Source organism: Bombina bombina, chromosome 6 (assembly GCF_027579735.1).
Source record: "Bombina bombina isolate aBomBom1 chromosome 6, aBomBom1.pri, whole genome shotgun sequence".
Classification (NCBI taxonomy): domain Eukaryota; kingdom Metazoa; phylum Chordata; class Amphibia; order Anura; family Bombinatoridae; genus Bombina; species Bombina bombina.
The window spans coordinates 958,391,967-958,414,213 of record NC_069504.1 but is presented as its reverse complement, the minus strand read 5'-3'; the positions used below and the strand labels follow the sequence as shown (position 1 = coordinate 958,414,213).

General features: G+C 37.0%; 1 protein-coding gene across 1 annotated transcript in view; it reads left to right on the top strand.

Annotated features, from left to right (window-relative positions):
- The window catches only part of LOC128662386 (protocadherin gamma-A4-like), a 40,672-nt gene extending 18,911 nt beyond the window's left edge, over nt 1-21,761 (top strand). Inside the window, 4 exon segments of the mRNA XM_053716177.1 lie at nt 14,569-14,627; nt 18,566-18,654; nt 21,430-21,578; nt 21,580-21,761. Of these exon segments, the coding sequence (XP_053572152.1) occupies nt 14,569-14,627; nt 18,566-18,654; nt 21,430-21,578; nt 21,580-21,687 (405 nt within the window). The 3' untranslated portion in view covers nt 21,688-21,761.
- Nucleotides 21,762-22,247: the final 486 nt, after the last annotated feature.

Sequence of the window (22,247 nt, the reverse complement as noted above, 5' to 3'; positions counted from 1 at the left end):
AAAGGATAACGATTGCTGTAGCGGCTGCCTCCTCCTCACTGGATGGTCCAGGTGGTACTATATAAGATAAAACAGAATGGAGGGGCGCCTCATGTGTGGTATCATCTATTAATTAACAATGAGTCACAGAACTATTGCCAAATGGGTACTCACAAATTTGGAGAGCACACTTATGTGCTGGTAGGGGCGGGCTGCAGAATTAGAAAGGTGTGACAGCTCACCCACTTGAAGGCGCTCTTGGCGTAAGATGGTGGTGCTATAAGGGAGACAAGAAATATGGGCACCACATGTGCACTCTATTAATGGTACAACCACAACAGATTCCTTAATGTGGAGGGTACTCACATATTCCCAGAGCACACCAATGTGCTTGTAGAAGCAGGCTGCAGATTTGTAGAGGTGTGGCAGCTCACCCAAACTCTAGGTATCTTGATATTTGTATGATAATGTGTTCCCTCAGGTGCTGGGCTGGTCTCTCATAGGTGAACAATGGCAGATGGTGGGTAGAAATGAATCCACTCAAAGGATAAAAGATATATCCAAATTTATTTAAAAAAGCATAAAAGCAGGAGCATTGTATATGAGCAGCTACCTCAGCTGCAGGCAGGAATGCTTAATTTGAGTTTGAAGCAGACATTTCTCAGCCTCATAGAGCGCTTACATCCCAGAATGGGAAAAATGTTAACTCTGGCTCTGCTTATCCAGATCATTAAAAAAAATCTTTAACATGAAGCTTGCTGCCCCACATTGGCTAAGGGCAAATAACATTGTAAGCTATTCACTATAAAAAGAAGCATGCTATACAATCTAGCGACACACTAGCTGAAATTTACTGAAGGAAAGAACAGCTCTGACAGAGCATGCCAGTGTGATATAACTAGTTTTTAGCAAAAGATTTTGAGCTAATAAATAAAAATATTCAGCACTGTGAAATCTCTCAGACCAATCCCTTCATACAGTATGCATAAAATATGTATAATCTCAATAAATGTGTAGGTGTAGAATGAAAAAATGTCCCCTGGCTATGATGTTCAGTATAAGAGTTTATCTACTAATAGCCTGTGAGCTGAGTGCAAAATGTCAAAATGTGATAATTTACTTACCTGAAACTGCAGTTACTCTACTGAGCTCACCCCCGGCAGCCATGTCAGTTTTCACTAGAGAGCCAATCCAGTGCTGTCTACATCACAGCAGAGGAATACTGTAAGGAGTATCTCGACTATCCAACAGGAGAAGGCTAAGGGACCGTCCCTGCGAGACCTGTGATTACCTCTTACAGAGAGAGTAATTGTATCACTACCCTATACTCAAATGTCCCCTCTGTCTTAGAGTAGCAGCATTCTGAGGGGCGAATGGGCCTCAAATCGGTCTGTGGACCCTTCTTAACAAAGAATCTAGAGTACCTCAATTCTTCATCATATAATGGGAGACAAAGATTAGACTGGCTTATCAGTGAGGTGGGATGGATGGAATACTGTTGGATTTTTGAGAATCTTTCCATCTACCTGGTGGCCAGGAGTAGAATCCAAAAAGTAATGAACTTGTGGTTTCTCACCACCTTACAAAATAAATTCCCTATTGATACTCAATTGGGCTTAGTATGTCATCAGTATAGCAGAGCATTTTAAAAATGTTATTTTTCATTGTTCTGCAGGCCAAGGACATACCCCTTAAAAAGCCTTTGAGCATGTTTATCTTATCTCCTTTGCTGTGCCTAATTAGGTACTGATATAACTAGGCTTTGTAAGATTATGATGACTAAGGGCTCGCTTCCATTGAGCTGTAAAAAACTGAGCTGTAAGCTAAAAAAGAGGTTGACACAGCTAAAAGTAGTTTATGACTCAATTTTAGTACCAGGTTTCCATTGAAATATTTTGAGCGTTGCGTGCAGTCACTCTTTTCAGGTAGTTATAAGTCAATGTTGTTTTAACGCTTCCATCTGACATAGGATTTCTTGAAAATCAAGTTAGTTGTTATGGTAACCCGACCTTATACTATAAAACGTACATTTAACATCTGTACTCCATGGGGGATATTTATCAAAGGTCTAGCGGGCCTGATCCGACAGTGCGGATCAGGTCCGCCAGACCTCGCTGAATGCGGAGAGCAATACGCTCTTCGTATTCAGAATTGCACCAGCAGCTCTTGTGAGCTGCTGGTGCAACGCCACCCCCTGCAGATTTGCGGCCAATCGGACACCAGCAGGGGGGTGTCAATCAACCTGATCGTACTCGATCAGGTTGAATTGCCAGCAATGTCTGTCCGCCTGCTCAGAGCAGGCGGACAGGTTATGGAGCAGCAGTCTTTAGACCGCTGCTTCATAATTAGTGTTTCTGGCGATCCTGCAGAAACACGGGTCCACAAGCTCCATACGGAGCTTGATAAATGGGCCCCCATATCTGTGATCACCTCTAATGAGAAACAAAAACAAAGATACCCTTATTTATAATACATATTTTAACTATAAGCAAATACTATTTTTCATTCTAATTATATTTTCCACTTTATTAATATATGTTATATGTACAGTGAGGTAAAAAAGTATTTAGTCAGCCACCAATTGTGCAAGTTCTCCCACTTAAGAAGATGAGAGAGGCCTGTAATTTTCATCATAGGTATACCTCAACTATGAGAGACAAAATGTGGAAACAAATCCAGACAATCACATTGTCTGATTTGGAAATAATTTATTTGCATATTATGATGGAAAATAAGTATTTGGTCACCTACAAACAAACAAGATTTCTGGCTCTCACAGACCTGTATCTTCTTCTTTAAGAGGCTTCGTCACCTGTTTGAACTTGTTATCAGTATAAAAGACACCTGTCCACAACCTCAAACAGTCACACTCTAAATTCCACTATGGTGAAGACCAAAGAGCTGTCGAAGGACACCAGAAACAAAATTGTAGACCTGCACCAGTCTGGGAAGACTGAATCTGCAATAGGCAAGCAGCTTGGTGTGAAGAAATCAACTGTGGGAGAAATAATTAGAAAATGGAAGACATACAAGACCACTGATAATCTCCCTCGATCTGGGGCTCCACGCAAGATCTCACCCTGTGGGGTCAAAATGATCACAAGAATGATGAGCAAACATCCCAGAACCACATGGGGGACCTAGTGAATGACCTGCAGAGAGCTGGGACCAACTTAACAAAGGCTACCATCAGTAACACACTACGCCGCCAGGCTGCAGTGCGAGACGTGTCCCCCTGCTTAAGCCAGTACATGTCCGGGCCCATCTGAAGTATGCTAGAAAGCATTTGGATGATCCAGAAGTGGATTGGGAGAATGTCATATGGTCAGATGAAACCAAAGTAGAACTGTTTGGTAGAAACACAACTCGTGTTTGGAGGAGAGAGAATGTTGAGTTGCAACCAAAGAACACCATACCTACTGTGAAGCATGGGGGTGGCAACATCATGCTTTGGGGCTGTTTCTCTGCAAAGGAAACATGACAACTGATCCGTGTACATGAAAGGAATGGGGCCATGTATCGTAAGATTTTGAGTGCAAACCTCCTTCCATCAGCAAGGGCATTGAAGATGAAACGTGGCTGGGTCTTTCAGCATGACAATGATCCCAAACACACCATCCGGGCAACTAAGGAGTGGGTTCGTAAGAAGCATTTCAAGGTCCTGGAGTGGCCTAGCCAGTCTCCAGATCTCAACCCTATAGAAAACCTTTGGAGGGAGTTCAAAGTCCGTGTTGCCCAGCGACAGTCCCAAAACATCACTGCTCTAGAGGAGATCTGCATGCAAGAATGGGCCAACATACCAGCAACAGTGTGTGACAACCTTGTGAAGACTTACAGAAAACGTTTGACCTTTGTCATTGCCAACAAAGGATTGACCAAATACTTATTTTCTACCATAATTTGCAAATAAATTATTTCCAAATCACACAATGTGATTGTCTGGATTTGTTTCCACATTTTGTCTCTCATAGTTGAGGTATACCTATGATGAAAATTACAGGCCTCTCTCATCTTCTTAAGTGGGAGAACTTGCACAATTGGTGGCTGACTAAATACTTTTTTGCCCCGCTGTATTGCTGCCCTAGGCATAGGTCTAGTTTGAATTTTGTAGATATGTGCTTGCCTATATTTTTATATGTAAATACAGACGGATATTTCCATAAGAATATTAGTGCAAATACTCCTATACATGGGACAACAATAAATATTACATATTACAATTTTGTTTCTTCATTGAAACAATTGCATTTTTTGCAAGATTTAAAATTTCAATGGGAACCAGGCCTCAAAAAACTCCCTTTTTCCTCTTTTACACCTAGTTGAGCGGGATGTGATTTTTTTCAATTTGCAGACAGATTCTGACATTGTATTAATGGTTTGTGTAGAAAATAGTACAAGCGTACAGTTTACTCCAGTAGGATTATGATGGTGCCGGGTACAGAGAATTTGTATGGTTGTACAAGAAATGTCCCTGTGTGTGGAGGGTATCGTTGCGGTAAGGTGCAAAATGTATGTGCTGAGGGTAGTGAAACTCGTTATTCACAAGTGGACGAACTCACCAGCTCGACAGAAGAGCCGCTACATCCAACCGGTCCTGCTTCAAAGGCTTATATATTTAAAGCCCAAATTTGACCGGTATACTTGTTCGGCGTTCTGTGCCTTCACCTCCGCGAGGCTGCACAACTATGCACAATGGCACTTCCTGTTTGCGTAGTCCTACATCAGCTCCCGAACAGCACCAACTCCAAGCAGCGCTACTCTCTCAACCCTCCTCCACACATAACAGCAGTGCTCAGGAAAAGTACAACCACCCGTGGCTGCAAGGCAACATGTAGACAGAAGGGCTCCTTACCCTTCCAGATAAGCAGAAAAAAATAAGTCCAAAGAGTCGCCAATGCAATTAAATAAAAGTCCAAATTTTATTCAGGATTCATATCCAAATTCGTTAAAAGCATATGAAGGTAACATCAAAGGATGGTGGAAGATACAAAACAGGTCTTACATGTTTCGGCAGAGTGTAGCCGTAATCATAGACATCTATGTCTATGATTACGGCTACACTCTGCCGAAACATGTAAGACCTGTTTTGTATCTTCCACCATCCTTTGATGTTACCTTCATATGCTTTTAACAAATTTGGATATGAATCCTGAATAAAATTTGGACTTTTATTTAATTGCATTGGCGACTCTTTGGACTTATTTTTTTCTATTAATGGTTTGTGCTTTTATTGGAAACCTGGTATAAGTTATCGCTTAACAGCTTAATAAAATACTTTCTATGGAATACATAAATATGTTTGGCAGCCAAAATTGAGGTATAACACGCCATCGGAAGCAGTTGATAAATGAAATTTCTTCTGACAGCATATTTACAGGTATACCCCGCTCATACAGCGGGTTAGGGACCGGAGCCCCGCTGTAAAGTGATAACCGCCTTAAAGTGAAGCAAGGTAGTTTTTTAACTTTCACTTGCCAGTGTGTTTAAAGATTTGAAAACATGTTTGAACTAACATATATTAGGGGTGCAATAGTGCTATGTTTAGTTTAACACTAGAACAGTATTCAATTAGTATTCAATAAATACTGTACCTGTAAAATAGGGACAATTACTGTAGTACAAATTGCCAGACTATAGCACTGAGACACAGATTGCACTGTAATGCTGTAAACAGAGTGAACTAAGCATAACAAAATGGTGCCAGTCACTTTTCTCGCAATCTCACAATGATTACAGCACTGTTTCAAAATCCTTGGAGGCTGAACTTCAGCTCCACAAAGAGCTGTATTAGCGAAGCGCTGTAAAGTGAAGCGCTGAAAAGTGAGGTATACCTGTATTGGTTTGCGACCTTGTGCAAGCCTAATTACAGCTCAATAGAAATGAGCCCTAAATCTGTGGTATGTGCGTCATTGTATAATGCATTCTTTTTACTACAGATACTGAAATATTTTATAGGGAATAAGGTTATATGTATAACATGTGTCAAGCATGTTTACACTGAGAGATTAACTACATTGCTTATGATCATGCCCTGCAGGGATTAAGTTTATGACCATGAGGATTAGGGGTTAATAATTGTAGGTAGGTGGCGGCGATGTTAGGGAGGGCAGATTAGGGGTTAATACAATTTATTATAATGTTTGCGAGGCCGGAGTGCGGCGGTTTAGGGGTTAATACATTTATTATAGTGGCTGCGAGGTCCGGTCGGCAGATTAGGGGTTAATAAGTGTAGGTAGGTGGCGGCGACGTTGGGGGAGGCAGATTAGGGGGTAATAAATATAATATAGGTGTCGGCGATGTTATGGGCAGGAGATTAGGGGTTCATAGATATAATGTAGGTTGCGGCGGTGTCCGGGGTGGGAGATTAGGGGTTAAAAAAATTATTATAGGGTTTGCAATGTGGGGGGGCCTCGGTTTAGGGGTTCATAGGTAGTTTATGGGGTTTATGTTCCCGCGTTAGCCCATAAAACTCTTACCTACAGATTTTTTTTGCGGTTGGAGTCTTGTCGGTAAAGGCTCTACCGCTCACTTCTTCCAAGACTCGTAATAAAAGCGTTAGGCAAATCCCATTGAAAAGATAGGATACGCAATCGACGTAAGGAGATCTGTGGTAACCTCGAGTCGTGGAAAGAAAGTGAGCGGTAGAACCTTTCCTGGCTGACTCTAAATACCAGCGGGCGTTAAAAAGCAGCGTTAGGACCCCTAATTGCTACTACGAGCTAACTTGTAAAGGCTGGTTAATTATCAAGTGTGAAGGAAAGACACATATTGCAATATAATGCACAAAAAAGACCCAAAGATTTTGTGTGATTTCTCTTCATGTGAATTTTTATCATCAGGCCCTTAGCCAGTAAGTGGAGTTATAAAGCCCTAAGCCATGCTTTGCTGTCTTCGCCAGAGTGTGTCGTAAAGTATATTGGTGGTGTTATTGCATAGGGAGTAGGGATGGGCGAATGTTTTGCAACATTCGAAAAACGGCACGAATTTTAACACATTCGTTAGTTCGAATCGAATTTCGAATGTTTACATAACATTCTAACATTCGATTTTCGAATGTTCGGTTTCGAATTTTACGATTACATTCGAAAATATTCGAATTCGAAAAATTCGAATTTAGATTGTAATAGTATTTCTAATGCTTTTTCTTTAAATGTAATATTCGAATTATGCAATATTCGAATTCGAAAAATTTGAATTTAGATTGTAATAGTATTTCTAATGCTTTTTCTTTAAATGTAATATTCGAATTATGCAATATTCGAATTCAAAAAATTTGAATTTAGATTGTAATAGTATTTCTAATGCTTTTTCTTTAAATGTAATATTCGAATTATGCAATACGTGTATTCGAATTCGAAAAATTCGAATTTAGATTGTAATAGTATTTCTAATGCTTTTTCTTTAAATGTAATATTCGAATTATGCAATACGTGTATTCGAATTCGAAAAATTTGAATTTAGATTGTAATAGTATTTCTAATGCTTTTAAATGTAATATTCGAATTATGCAATATTCGAATTCGAAAAATTCGAATTTAGATTGTAATACTATTTCTAATGCTTTTTCCTTAAATGTAATATTCGAATTATGCAATACGTGTATTCGAATTCGAAAAATTCGAATTTAGATTGTAATAGTATTTCTAATGCTTTTTCTTTAAATGTAATATTCTAATTATACAATACGTGTATTCGAATTCGAAAAATTCGAATTTAGATTGTAATAGTATTTCTAATGCTTTTAAATGTAATATTCGAATTATGCAATATTCGAATTCGAAGAATTCGAATTTATAATCGAATTGAAAAATTCGAATTTATATTCGAATTCGAATTTCGAATGTAGACATTCGATATAATTATAAACATTTGAATTCGAAAGTGACATTCGAAAACTGTAAATAACATTCGATTTTTGAATTTTTAAGAATATTCGTTCTTATCGACATTCGAATTTAGAATTCGAATTTCGGTAATAACATTCGTTCTACATTCGAAATTCGAAAATTTGCACATTCGCCCATCCCTAATAGGGAGCACAGTGGCAGGAGAAGGGCTTTGTTTGTAGCCAAGTGCTTTGTACATTGTGTCCCCTCCTCATTTCTGCATTGGAGAGCAAAATGGTGGCATGAAATGTACCAAAATTGTCTTTGGTTTATCTACTTTAAATAGATTTATATAGTGTTGGGTGTCAACTTTGAGAATTTGGGCAGTTCTGCTATAACAAATGAGACTTAACCTATTGCATAATTTTAGATATAGCTGCAAGTACCTTACATTGATCAAAAATAAAAAAAAAACAAATTGAGAAAGCTACAGGTTTTTGAGCAATGGGATAATTAATCTTTTTAAATATATTTTTTTTTTACTTTTTTGGTAATTTTACAATAATTTCTTAATTTTGTGAATAAATAGATAGTTTATGCCTATATACGGTATATATATATACATACATACAGTATATAGTGTATATATTTCTATGTATAGTTTTCATAGGTAAATCAATGTAGCTAAAGTATCATGTCTCATTATACTGTGTTGCTAATTACTGGACAGTGGCTATGTTTGGTATTCCTATAATATTATCTATAATGTTTTTGTTTCTAAACCTCCATAAAAACAAACTAGTTGTACCAAAAGTCATTCTTTATAGAATTTTGCGCAAAATATGCCATAGTTTTACATTCTCCCAGTTCTCCCATTCATTTTGATTCTTGAATGTTTTTATTAGCTCAGACAAACACAGATCTATGAGCCCTAACATCAACTACACAACAAAATGAGGCTAGTGGTTACTGACAGGTTATCACTATTACTATGATAATCACTTGATAGCTAAAGAGAAATGAAACCACTTATCTGAATCATGGAACCTCACTCTTTAAAATGATATATTATGATATATTACTATGGCAATCAGCTGGAAGCATGAAAGATACAGGACCACTTATTTCAAAGAGCACAATTGCTGTTTTCAAATAAATGATCTAAAATGTATCTATGTATTGTGGGGGGCAACTTAAAGCTTACCCATCCCCCTTGGCATAGTTTCATATGCCTATGTTTTTGTCAGGTGATCACCATGGTCATCAGCTGAAGGTACCTGTGCATAGGACTCATTGATCAAAGTAAGCCCTTTCCTTTTTCAAAAGAGGGGTCTTTTTCCACTGTAGTGCTTATTTTGGTGTACTAAGGACCTTTTAAAGCCCAGAGCAAAGTAAAAAGTATCTAGAAAACAGGTGATTGCCATTTTATGCCAGCTTAAAACTGCATGTTCTATCTGAAACATGAAAGTTTAAATTTGACTTTTGTTTGCATTTAAAGTGAATGTCAACTTTCATGATAAAGTGCCCGGTTTTAAAAAAAAAACTATTAAAAACAGGGGGGCACTTTCATTCATGAAAGTTTACATTGCACCGGATTTTACAAATACTTACTTTCTTCTCCTAAAACGCCAGATCTATAAGAAAAAGAAGCACAGAGGCGCCTCTGTGCTTCTTTTTCTTATAGATCACGCCACACCAGGATGACCGTCCTATGACAGAGAGCTGCCTTCTTTCTTTTGGATTATTCTTTGTGCGGACATTTTGTTATTTGATTATACCAATATCATCTGGGTCCACTTGTGAGCATATCATCTCTAATAATCTGATATAAGTGTGCTAGGTTTATTGTATATTCTCTTAATTATCTGTATATATTTGCTTACCTGTTTGCTGCTTATTGTTAGCGCCCCCTAGGAGTGTGGTGTATGTTCTATATGCACTACCCTCCTTATATCTTTTGTTAAAACGCCAGATCGCCGATCCCACGTCTGCAGGTCCTCTGTACTTTGTCAACAATGACAAAAATGTATCTCTCCAATCACGGATTCCCCCCAGGAGCGTTCATCTGGTGAGGCCACGCCGTGATTGAAGGAAGCCGGTTAGCATTGCTGCGTAAGTATAGCAGGAAGAAGCAGGCGGGGGGGGGGGGATCAGCGATCTGGCGTTTCAGGAGAAGGTATTTGTAAAATTCGGTGCAATGTAAACATTTATGAATAAAAGTTTCCCTGTTTTTTAATAGTTTTTTTAAAAACTGGGCACTTTATCATGAAAGTTAACATTCACTTTAAGAGCAGAGGAAAAGAAAAACAATGAAAAGGATTGGTACATTAAGAGCAGTTGAGCTTTGGAACTCATGGAGGTGTTTTTATACAGATTCAGTATGTAATTCTTGGCTAAAAATAGTATCCATTGTTAAGCTGACTTGTGAAAAAGGAATATGAATTGCAATTGTATTAATATCAATTCACTTTGTACGTGTTTTATTACAATGTCAAGAATAATACGAGAAGAGTGAACGCATGACTTTATTTTCTGTTTTCTTTCATATTTATCCACTAAAATTCTATGGGCCAGATTACAAGTAGCATGCTTAATATTATATTTTTTTGGCTCGCACGCTAACACCTCTGAAAGTAAACGTGGGCAGTTTATCAAGCATATTACAAGTTGAAAGTAAAAAGTTAGCGTGCAAGCGAAACCTGGTGCGTGCTAACTTCAGGATTTCGGATATCTCAAACACATTAACTTCTTTTACTCGTAGGCTTCAATGGAGAGTACTGAAGAAAAAAAGCACTTCTCGCTTGCACACTAATGCGACACCACGTTAGATATACAGGGAAAGAAGTTATGAATATTTTATATTCCAATGCTCTTCACATGGAAGAAAATGTTCTTTTTTATATTTAAAAAATATACTTCTGTATTTATCTGATGATTTTTTGTAAAAAAAATATTTTTATATATATATATATATATAAACACACACACAGGTATAGATATATACAGATATATATAGAAAAATATATTAAAAAATACAAAGAACCTTTTCTTCTATGTGAACAACATTGGAATGTGATATATTTACAGTAATAACACAGTAAAACATAATAAAACATATTAAAATTGAATACATATTAACTTCATTAAGCCATATGGACATAGGTACTACACAGTGTACTTTATCTAGCATAACTTGTTTATGGGACATAATACTCATATGATAAATCACTTGAAAGTGATGCAGCATAACTGTAAAACGCTGACAGGAAAATATCACCTGAGCATCTCTATGTAAAAAAGGAAGATATTTTACCTCACAACTTCCACAGCTCACCAGAGTAAGTCTTGTGTAAAAAGTTATACTTTAGTTACTGCCCAGCTGCAGGTTTAAAAAAAAAAGGGAAGAAATGAACAGCAGCCAATCGGCAACAGCAGTGCAGAGGTCATGAACTCTTTTACTGTGATCTCATGAGATTTCACTTAACTGTCATGAGATTTCATAGTAAACTTCTTTAAACTGAAAAGGGAAATGGAAATAAGATGAGTGTGCATGAGGTTTGCTTCCTTGCCTGTCCCGGGACAGACATACTGATTTGCTGCTTAAAGCCCTTTACAGTGGGGTGTGAATACTTAGGACATTTTGAGGTCAAATATCTTTCTTTTTTACATAGAGATGTTCAGGTGATATTTTCTAGTCAGCTTTTTACAGCTATGCTGCAGCACATTCAAGTGTTTAAACATTTGGATATCATGGCCCTTTAACGTAGTACCTACGTCCAACCTTCTGCCTCATGCTGCGGTCCTGGATGTCAGCTTTGACAGCTAAAAAGGCATCTGCCTTCATATGGTAAGGTAGTGCTGATTGTGCTCCTTTTACCATGTAAAGCCAGATGCAGATACAGACATTGACACTCTGTGTCACTTTCTGTATCTGCTGAGGGGGTGCTGTGGGCGGTGGCCCATTGCCGGAAGGGGAGGAACGGCAGGGTTTGCAACACTGCATTAAAAATTTTACAGGGTACAGGGAGTCCTACAGTATGATCACTACAGAAACTTTTTTTATTAATAAATTAATATAAATAAAAATATGTATAAACTGGGTACTACTCGCTGACAGCTACCAGTACCTAAGGTGGCAGAGACCATTAGGAGGGAGGAGGGTTAGAGAGCTGTTTGTGAAGGCATCAGGGAGGAGAAACGGTAAGGGGGATCCTACACTGCAGAAAATAAAAAATTAAAACGTAATAAAAAAAAATCCCTAAAACTTCATAATGGCAACCTGTGTGAAAGTGCCTAAGATGGTGGTGACAACTGTGGGTGGGGGGAGAGCTGTTTGGAAGAGATCAAGTAGGGATCAGTTACTTCTAACTAATTAACCCCTTTACTGTGGGGAATTTCAGAAGTGTGGTGCATAGCTGCAATTAGCAACCTTCTAATTACGAAAAAAAGATGGCAAATCCATGCATGTCTGCTATTTCTGAAAAAAGGGGATACCAGAGAAGCTTTTACAACAATTTGCGTTATCACTGTAGTAGTTGTGTATAAATAATTTCATTGAGAAACCCAAAGTTTGTGAAAAAGTTAACTTTTTTTTAATATAATCGCATCTGGTGGTGAAACAATGGCATGAAATATACCTTGGCTTGTCTACTAATAAATATATGTATATAGTCCAAAAAACAAGGCTATATTTCTGCTTAAACTGAGTGATAGCAGAAATGCTATAAATTCTCTGTTATTTTGGAAAGTTTTTCTATGAAATTCTGGCCTTGAAGGGGGAAAACTTCATGTTTGAAAATATTTGTGTGGGAAAGGCTCCAAAGTGTAGACAAATGTGTGTGTGTGTGTGTATACATATACATTATTGTAGCCCTTTCCAGTCAAATACCTTGTCATATATCATATACCTTTTAACCCTTATAAGTATTTTTTTATATTTATTTGAATAATTTTATTCAGATAGTTTACATATAAGTGTAATACTTTATTTTAATGTACTTATCTTGTGGTTAGTGTAACTTTGTTTTTACCCCTTACATTTACACTAGGGGGTGTATTTATGAAGCAGCGGATGCTGCTTCCGACCCTCATTGCTTCAGTGAGGGTTGCTTCAGTGAGAAGCGGAAGTTAAGAAGCAGCGGTCATAAGACCGCTGCTCCTTAACTTGTCTGCTACCTCTGAGGCGGCGGACAGCAATCAGCCCGATCAGATACGATTGGGTTTATTGACACTCCCTGCTTGCGGCCAATTGGCATGGAATGTGCAGGGGGCGGCATTGCACAAGCATTTCTAGTGAAATGCTTGTGCAATGATAAATGCTGACAGCGTATGCAATGATAAATGCTGACAGCATATGCAATGATAAATGTCGACAACGTTTGCTGTCGGCATTTATCGATGTGCGGTGGACATGATCCACTACAGCGTATCATGTCCGCCCGCACATAGATAATTCGGCCCCTAGGTCTTCAGTCGCCCTTACCCGATGAGCGCAAATTTTGTTTGCACTCAAGCGCACTCGATTACTTTCAACTTGTAATTTGCGCACAAGTTAGAATGGTCGCAATATTGCAATATTGCTTATCATGACCTGTGCTAACTTAGCAGGCCACTTGTACTCTAGCCCTATGTATTTTATTAGAGCATGGAAATATAATGGATTTCTAAGTTGAGAATTCTCATGATTGTGTCATGTAGTAAAAGCACAACATTAAAGTGATGGTAAATCCTAGCATTTGTGAAAGGATAGGATTTACCAGTGCAACAAATAAAGGGGACTTTATTATATGAAGCGTTTGCCGCACTGAGCTCCTCAGGCAGCCCACGGCAGAATGCTATTTTGATGTGAGGTGAGCTTAGCCAATAGCTATCTGACAGGCTTCAGTTGGCCTGCACATCTATTGGCTAAGAGGTGGAAACGTCATTTCACAGCAAAATAGCGTTCTGCCATGGGCTGCCAGTGTGGCAAACGCTTCAGATAAATAAAGGAACTTTCAGCATGAAGTATTTTATACTTCATGGGGTCAATTTATTAAGGTGCGGACAGACATGATACGCTGTATCGTATCATGTCCGCCGCACATCGATAAATGCCAACAGCATACGCTATCGGCATTTATCATTGCACCAGCAGTTCTGGTGAACTGCTGGTGCAATGCCGCCCCCTGCAGATTTGCGACCAATCGGCCGCTAGCAGGGGGTGTCAATCAACCCGATCGTATCCGATTGGGATGATTGCTGTCCGCCACCTCAGAGGTGGCGGACGAGTTAAGGAGCAGTGGTCTTAGGACCTAAAGCGGAGTGTGTCTGAAGCAGCATCCGCTGCTTCATAAATCGACCCCAATGACTAAAAGTCCCCTTTATTTGTTGCACTGGTAAAGCCTAACGTTTCACAAACGCTAGGATTTACCATCACTTTAAAATTATAAAAAAATAAAAACAGTGAGTCAGTAATACACAGAGATTCTCTCCACATTATTTTTATGAAATAAATATTTAAATATGTATTAGAATAGTTAAAGTGATGTACATGTGTTTATTCTCAAGATTAAATAATCAGGTAAACTTGAAGATGTACATACAGCACTAAGGAATTTGGGGTGCTTTACAAACAAAAATAATAAAATATTCATAATACAAATTGGATCAAAAATAGATAAGTAAATATATAAATAAATAAAACGATTGTCTAATTAAAAGGGAGTTTGTTATATGTATCGGAATTCAGATACAGAATGTGAATGAAATAAACATTTTTCTCCAGCAGACACAAGCCAACATGGACTGGCATTTCACCCAAGCTCAAAGACCAGGGCCCAGTGGGTAAGTAAACAGATATTCACATAACCATAAATGATTTTTATTTTCCATGAGTAAGATTCAAACCCAAGCTACACTTTGAATTATGATATATCTCTTAATATAAGTATATGATTGGCACAAGAAGTTATGCAGTCAGATTTGCACAGTTGGAACACTTAATATGCAAATGAAGCTGTGTTGTGTGAATTTTCAAAGAGGTTTTCAAATATGATAACATTACAAACCATTACCAGGTATCAGGGGCGTATTTAGGTTTTGTGGTTGCCCTAGGCACTCAAGATTCTGCTGCCCCACCCACCACCCCAGGTTGAAGGCCTTTTTTTAGACATATTTTTTGGGCAGGGTGTAAAAAATTTAAAAAATGTCTTTTTAAGTAGATGTTCACCAGGGCTTGCATTGACTCTGGTCACACACACATACACATACACACACACACATATATATATATATATATATATATATATATATATATATATATATATATATATATAGTATATATATATATATATATATATATATATTAAGACATTATTTTGCAAGTCAGATGATTAAAGTGTTTATATCAGAAAAAAATAGTCTTCACTGTATTTATAGTTTGTCAGTAGGTAGTTGTTTAACCTTAAACATCTTCTTTGGTGATTGACAGTTATTTAAGCAAAATATCTGCTTGGATACATATGTAATGAATATACAAACTGGCCTTTAAAAGTACTTAAAAAATACAACAGTAGTTATGATAGGTTTAGGAATTTTATCCTAGGGGATAAAGTCACAATACAATCATAATAAAGTATATACTTGTCTTGTATAACGGCCTCTGTAAAAACGAGGTGATATAGACAATGGAGGTGAAGATAAAACACCCCCCAGATCCAAAGACTATGTATTCATGTGATGTTGTTGTAAGGTTATATTTTCAAATGTAATGCATAGTTGTTTGTGACTTTGACCTACCTCAATAAAAATCACTATTTAAAAAAAAAAAGTATATACTTGTATTGTTTCTGAATGTATAAATGCATACAACATATTTTCAGTTGTGTTTTAAGTCAAATAGTTGTATAGATTCAGCAATAAATACGTATTCTTTGCATGTATGACAGACAAACAGTTAATGTACAAGTGTTTAGTGACTAATCCATTTAAGTATTTTAATGCCTAATGAAGATGTATTGAAGGGAAAAAGGCATATGCTGTTTCACAGTGGTCACGTTGTAGTGCACACTGCACTGTGTAGTCTGTGTGAGTCTCAATCACGCGGTGGAGCCCAGGAAGAATACGCATTCCCTCTCAGTCCAAGCCAGGCTGCGCAAGTGAGCTCTGCCTCCCAGTCACCACGTCATGCGCACCCACATACAATCCCATAGGATAGCAATAGCCGGGCCAGCCATTTAAGTCATTAGTAATTGGTTGATTTAGCCACCCGGCCCTGAGTTCAGTAGAGTGGCCCTAGGGACTCATAATTCTGCTGCCCCTTGAAAATCTGCTGACCTAGGCACCGGCCTTGTTGGCCTATGCCTTAATACGCCCCTGCCAGGTATTGTCTGATGTTCTAGTGGTGTTTCACTAACTTCACCAGCTATATTAAAAGCAAACGGACAACAGAGGCATAACTAACTCACTGGTCCCCAGGGGCAAAGTCTGTGACAGGGCCCCATCATTTGAACAGCACCCCTTCCAAAACATATCTAATGAGCAATGTATATATATATATATATATATATATATATATATATATATACAGGGGCGTATTAAGGCATAGGCCAACAAGGCCGGTGCCTAGGGCAGCAGATTTTCAAGGGGCAGCAGAATTATGAGTCCCTAGGGCCACTCTACTGAACTCAGGGCCGGGTGGCTAAATCAACCAATTACTAATGACTTAAATGGCTGGCCCGGCTATTGCTATCCTATGGGATTGTATGTGGGTGCGCATGACGTGGTGACTGGGGAGGCAGAGCTTACTTGCGCAGCCTGGCTTGGACTGAGAGGGAATGCGGTATTCTTCCTGGCTCCACCGCGTGATTGAGACTCACACAGACTACATAGTGCAGTGTGCACTACAACGTGACCACTGTGAAACAGCATATGCCTTTTTCCCTTCAATACATCTTCATTAGGCATTAAAATACTTAAACGGATTAGTCACTAAACACTTGTACATTAACTGTTTGTCTGTCATACATGCAAAGAATATGTATTTATTGCTGAATCTATACAACTATTTGACTAAAAACACAACTGAAAATATGTTGTATGCATTTAATACATTCAGAAACAATACAAGTATATACTTTATTATGATTGTATCGTGACTTTATCCCCTAGGATACAATTCCTAAACCTATCATAACTACTGTTGTATTTTTTTAAGTACTTTTAAAGGCCAGTTTGTATATTCATTACATATGTATCCCAAGCAGATATTTTGCTTAAATAACTGTCAATCACCAAAGAAGATGTTTAAGGTTAAACAACTACCTACTGACAAACTATTAAATACAGTGAAGACTACTTTTTTTCTGATATAAACACTTTAATCATCTGACTTGCAAAATAATGTCTTAATATATATATATATATATATGTATGTATGTGTGTGTGTGACCAGAGTCAATGCAAGCCCTGGTGAACATCTACTTAAAAAGACATTTTTTAAATTTTTTACACCCTGCCCAAAAAATATGTCTAAAAAAAGGCCTTCAACCTGGGGTGGGGTGGGCAGCAGAATTTTGAGTGCCTAGGGCAGCACAAAACCTAAATACACCCCTGTATATATATACACACAGTAGCTAGATAGATAGATAGATAGATAGATAGATAGATAGATAGAAAGATAGATAGATAGATAGATAGATGATAGATAGATGATAGATAGATAGATAGATAGATAGATATGTATATACATATACATACACACATATATAGGCACATACAAAAGCACATATACACACACAAACACATGCCCACAAACATACACAGGAGGAAGTTGATGCACAGCCTAGCAAACACCCATAACAAACAATACAGCACTAAGAAAAACACAACTGCAAGCTGCTTGCTTGTTTTCTGTGCAAAGCTTTATTTGTCATGGTTGTTATTCAGTCACCATAAGTTTAGCGACCTCTAGTGTTGATTAGAAAATCTGCAGCCCCGTAAACAAGCTGTACTGAAATCTGATTCTGCTCGAGCAGCAGCGGGACCACTTAAAGGACAGGTAGTGGAGACCCTTTCACCCCTATAGTAACGTCCTTGCTTTTAAAGTAACTTTTATTTACTTTTAACTTAACTTACATCTAATTCAACCACCTTGACTTATTAAACCCATTCTGGCTTTTTAAAAATGGTATAAATTGACAGTCACCATAGCCTTATTTTTTTATTTTATTTTTTATAATGTTTAAGCTTTTTAATCCCCAGGTAACATATTAATAAATACAATTGCTTTGTAGTTTAATAAAAAGTTTAATTTAAAGCTAAAATCACACAATTAACCTATAAAATGTATGCACAACTTAAATATCCTCAGCAGTATGTACGCATTTAAGTGTATGGGGATTCTAAAAATTCTAATAATAAACCTATGAAAAAATATATAAAATTGTAAACGACATACATCATGAATTGATATAAATAGTTAAGTAAAACACAGGCAAACACATTAGTCATCATTAATACCAAAACAATTAGATATTAGGTTTTATTTCTACATTATATATATATTTTTTGGGGGGGGCAGGTCATATATATATATATATATATATATAATATATATATATATATATATATATATATATATATATATATATATTATATATATATAAAAGAAAAGGAAAGCCATTTCTAATGGATATTCTAATGAAGTGGAAAGGGGGGTGTATAATTATGCCTATTTAGCTTTTACTGGAAATCCTGTTTTTTGGATTTTTTTGGTTCTCTAGAACACAGACTACTGAGGAAGGTGGGGTATGGCCAAACAACCCTGTGGAAACAGAGAGACTTCAAGCAATGATCCTGGCCTCTGCAAGTGGTAAGCTTCAGATTATCTAAACATATTTTATATAAACATTAACTTTTTATAAAGGTTATACAATGAATATCTATTTAAACACTAGCAAATGGTCAAATTATACATAAAGTAATTGCATTAGAGATGCTTCTTGAAAACCTAGGTATAAATATTTATGGGTTAATGTCTTAGGTATCCTTCCAGTTTGCTGTTGGTTCTTTATTATTTATTTAGCTTAAAAGATCATTACATACAATAGAATTGCATAATAACCATGTGTATAATAAAAAGACAATGCAATAAAATGAATTTAAAATAATCAGTATATTTTGTCAGACAAATTTATTTTTTCCAACTTGTCTGACCCCCCGTATCATGTGACAACCATCAGCCAATCACAGACTAGTATACACATACACTGTGAAGGTTGTGCACTTGTGCACATCCTAAGTGGGAGCTGGTGCCTCAGAAACTTTTGTGCAAAATTTAATAATAAAAGTAAATTAGAAAGTCTCTTAAAAAGATTAATTCTGAATTAAATGTTCCTTTAAGCTTTGGGCGTGCAAATGAATGACAACGGCTATAAGTAATTTAATATTAAAAAAAAACTAATTTTGAGTACCACAATGTACATATAACTTATATAAAACTATGCCATAATGAACGCTAATTTGAGGAACATTACCTAAATACTAACACAAGCAGATAGTACAGACCATATTTCAGAGCTTCATCTGTTAAAAGGTACTTTTTTCTAAAGTACTAAATGCTGTACAATCAGCAGGAACTAGTTAACATCTGTATTATACCTTTATAGAGAAGACTTCTATACTTGAATGTGACTGTAGAAGTGATTAATTAAATAACATATTATTTAGTAGTTAAAAAGCATATCCTACAACAAGCAGTGCTGGTGCTACAATAGTGGCTGATAAGGCGACTGTCTTAGAGCAGCCCTGCAGGTGGGGGGCACACATTTGGTGAATGACATAATTATTGTTTTATTGTTTTTTTGTTTTGTTTTTTTTTTCTCCTCAACTTGGGCTTCAAAGTAGAGGCCATATGTGGTGGCATAATGACTTGAATGTGAGGGGACTCCCCTGAAACATTGGAAGTATCTGGCTGAAATAGCTCACTGCACAGACCCTGCAATCTCTGCAAAACTTTAACAGCCTTCATAGAGTTGTTGGAGCCAGCGACAGTGGGGGACTTGCCTCCATCCACAGCCTAATGGATATTACTTGTGCATTTGTAGCAGCACTTACAATCCCCCAACTTTTGATATACTGCAAGGCGTTGGTGCACTAGCTACTTCTGCACGATGTCTCGTATCTATCTAAAGTTATAATTGCGCAGTACCACATATCTATTATCTGTTTACTCTAAATACATACCTATAAATTAAAGTTTATAGTAGGCCACAATCACTATTCAGCACAACATGTTCTGTTGCAGTTTATAAATACTTGGCATAATTATACAATTTAGTGTTTTTATTTTCAGTGTATAAATGTTTGGCATCATTGGGTAGCACAGAGTGCTCACCATCAGTGTATAGACACCCACCATTATTATAGAGGGCAACCTGTTCTGTTTTTTAGTGTATGAACCTCAACATCATTACACAGTGCAGCATATATGTTATTGGTGTATAGTTACTCTACATTACTTATTGTTCATTAGTGTATAGATGACTTGCATTATCATATAATGCAGAGTATTGTGTATATGTATAAATGATCATTACCATAACTATACAGTGACTCTTGTTCAGAATAAGTGTGAGTTGTACTGGTCCCCTGTCCAAAACTTGCCAGTACTCCACAGCAAGTTAATGTGATCTACTATAGGGCTTGAAAAAAGCATACTTATGGGAACAATTATCAAGATGCATTTGCAGCTTCTGAGAACTTGCAGTTCAGGCATCCAAGAGTGAATCTGAAACCACAAATTTATGAAGCAGTCTCTGCTTCTTATCCTAGGTGGCAGAAATACGTCACATCAAACTTGCTTGTTCGGGGTGATTGACAGGTTATGCTCTCACACAATTGGTTGCCCAAAAACAGGAGGCAGGATTTAACAAGAAAGCTCTTCTTCAGTCATAATTGTTGCCAAGTGGTGATTGCAGGTGAACAGGTTCTCTGCTTGAGAACTTGTCAGATAAATCTATGTGTTAGACATGCTAGTATCAGTCTACATATAATGGTAAAAAAAAGAAAATAGGTCATCCTGGCCCCACAGGTTTGGGTGTTCTATTGTCACCACTGTTTGATTCACTATGTAGAATCACTATGTAGAGATTCACTATGTAGAGCCACCCACTGACTTCCTTTTTTTGTGCAGAGCCTCCAGTTTGGAAAGTTAAAACTAAAACATTAAAAAAAATTTGTAATCTTCATATGATTAGGAGATATAGTTTTCTTTCTATGCATATATATTTATTTAACTGTACAGAAATAACATACAGTAATGTTAAAAAGCAGTAATGGCAGGGTATATAATTTCTTGGTGGGGGGGGACATCATAATGTGTCTTCACCTATGTAGCCAAAAATCATAGCACCAGCCCTGAAATACTTAAGTCTATACATTAGTTATTAGTTAGGGTATAAGTGTCTTGAAATAACATGGAAAGTTTATATCTTACTAAATTGTAACAAATCACTTAAATAAATATAGTACAATGTGTCTACAACATATTTTTAAATATGTACTTTTTATTATGCAGATTTGTAATTAGCAGTGCCAGTTATCATTACTCTTTTTAAATCTTATTTTCTTCTTTCTTATTTTATAGAAGCAGCTGAAAGTTCCAATATTGGAGGAGGAACAGGTACTATGGGTTTAGGAGCATGCTATGGTCCTCAGTTCACCCTTCAGCATGTGCCTGACTACAGACAAAATATATATATCCCAGGAACAGCTACACTGGCGAATGCTGCTCGTAAAACAAGAGGGAAAATCTGCGGCGCCATCAGGAGGGAACAAAAAGAAATGTGCCAAAAAAGAGAAAAAAATAATCATGTGTGGCAATTGTTTCTTTATCGCAAATTAGCAGATTAATTCTCTAAGCACTTAACACAAACTGGGATTATTGGCTGAATAACATTAAAATAGATAGAATAATTAGTAGTGGAATTTTCATTTAACTTAATTTATCAAAGAAATTATGATTTTCTTGACTGCAGTATAAAAGTTAACTTTTTTATATGTGTGCAATGTAACATTTTGTTGACAGATATAAAGCATTCAGGTTGTTATTAAGGGCCTAATATTCAAAACCTCGCCAGCTTGGAGAGAAATCACACAAAATCTTTGGGATTTTTTTTAGACCTTGTATTGTAATGTAGGAGTCTCTATTTCACATAATGTACACTACATAGCAACATAAACATTTCTCAAGATAAAATTTGTGCATCGCCGTACCGACAATACTTTTTAGAATATCTTGCCTGAGCGATGAGGTTTTGAATATCAGGTATTTTATACAGGTATCCCCTGTATAAAATACATATCACAAAAATTGTAACACTTTTTATACATTTTAGAAAAAAAAAATACTGACCGATCAAACAGGAGTTCCCCTGTCTAAAATACTCATCCCCAAAATGTGCA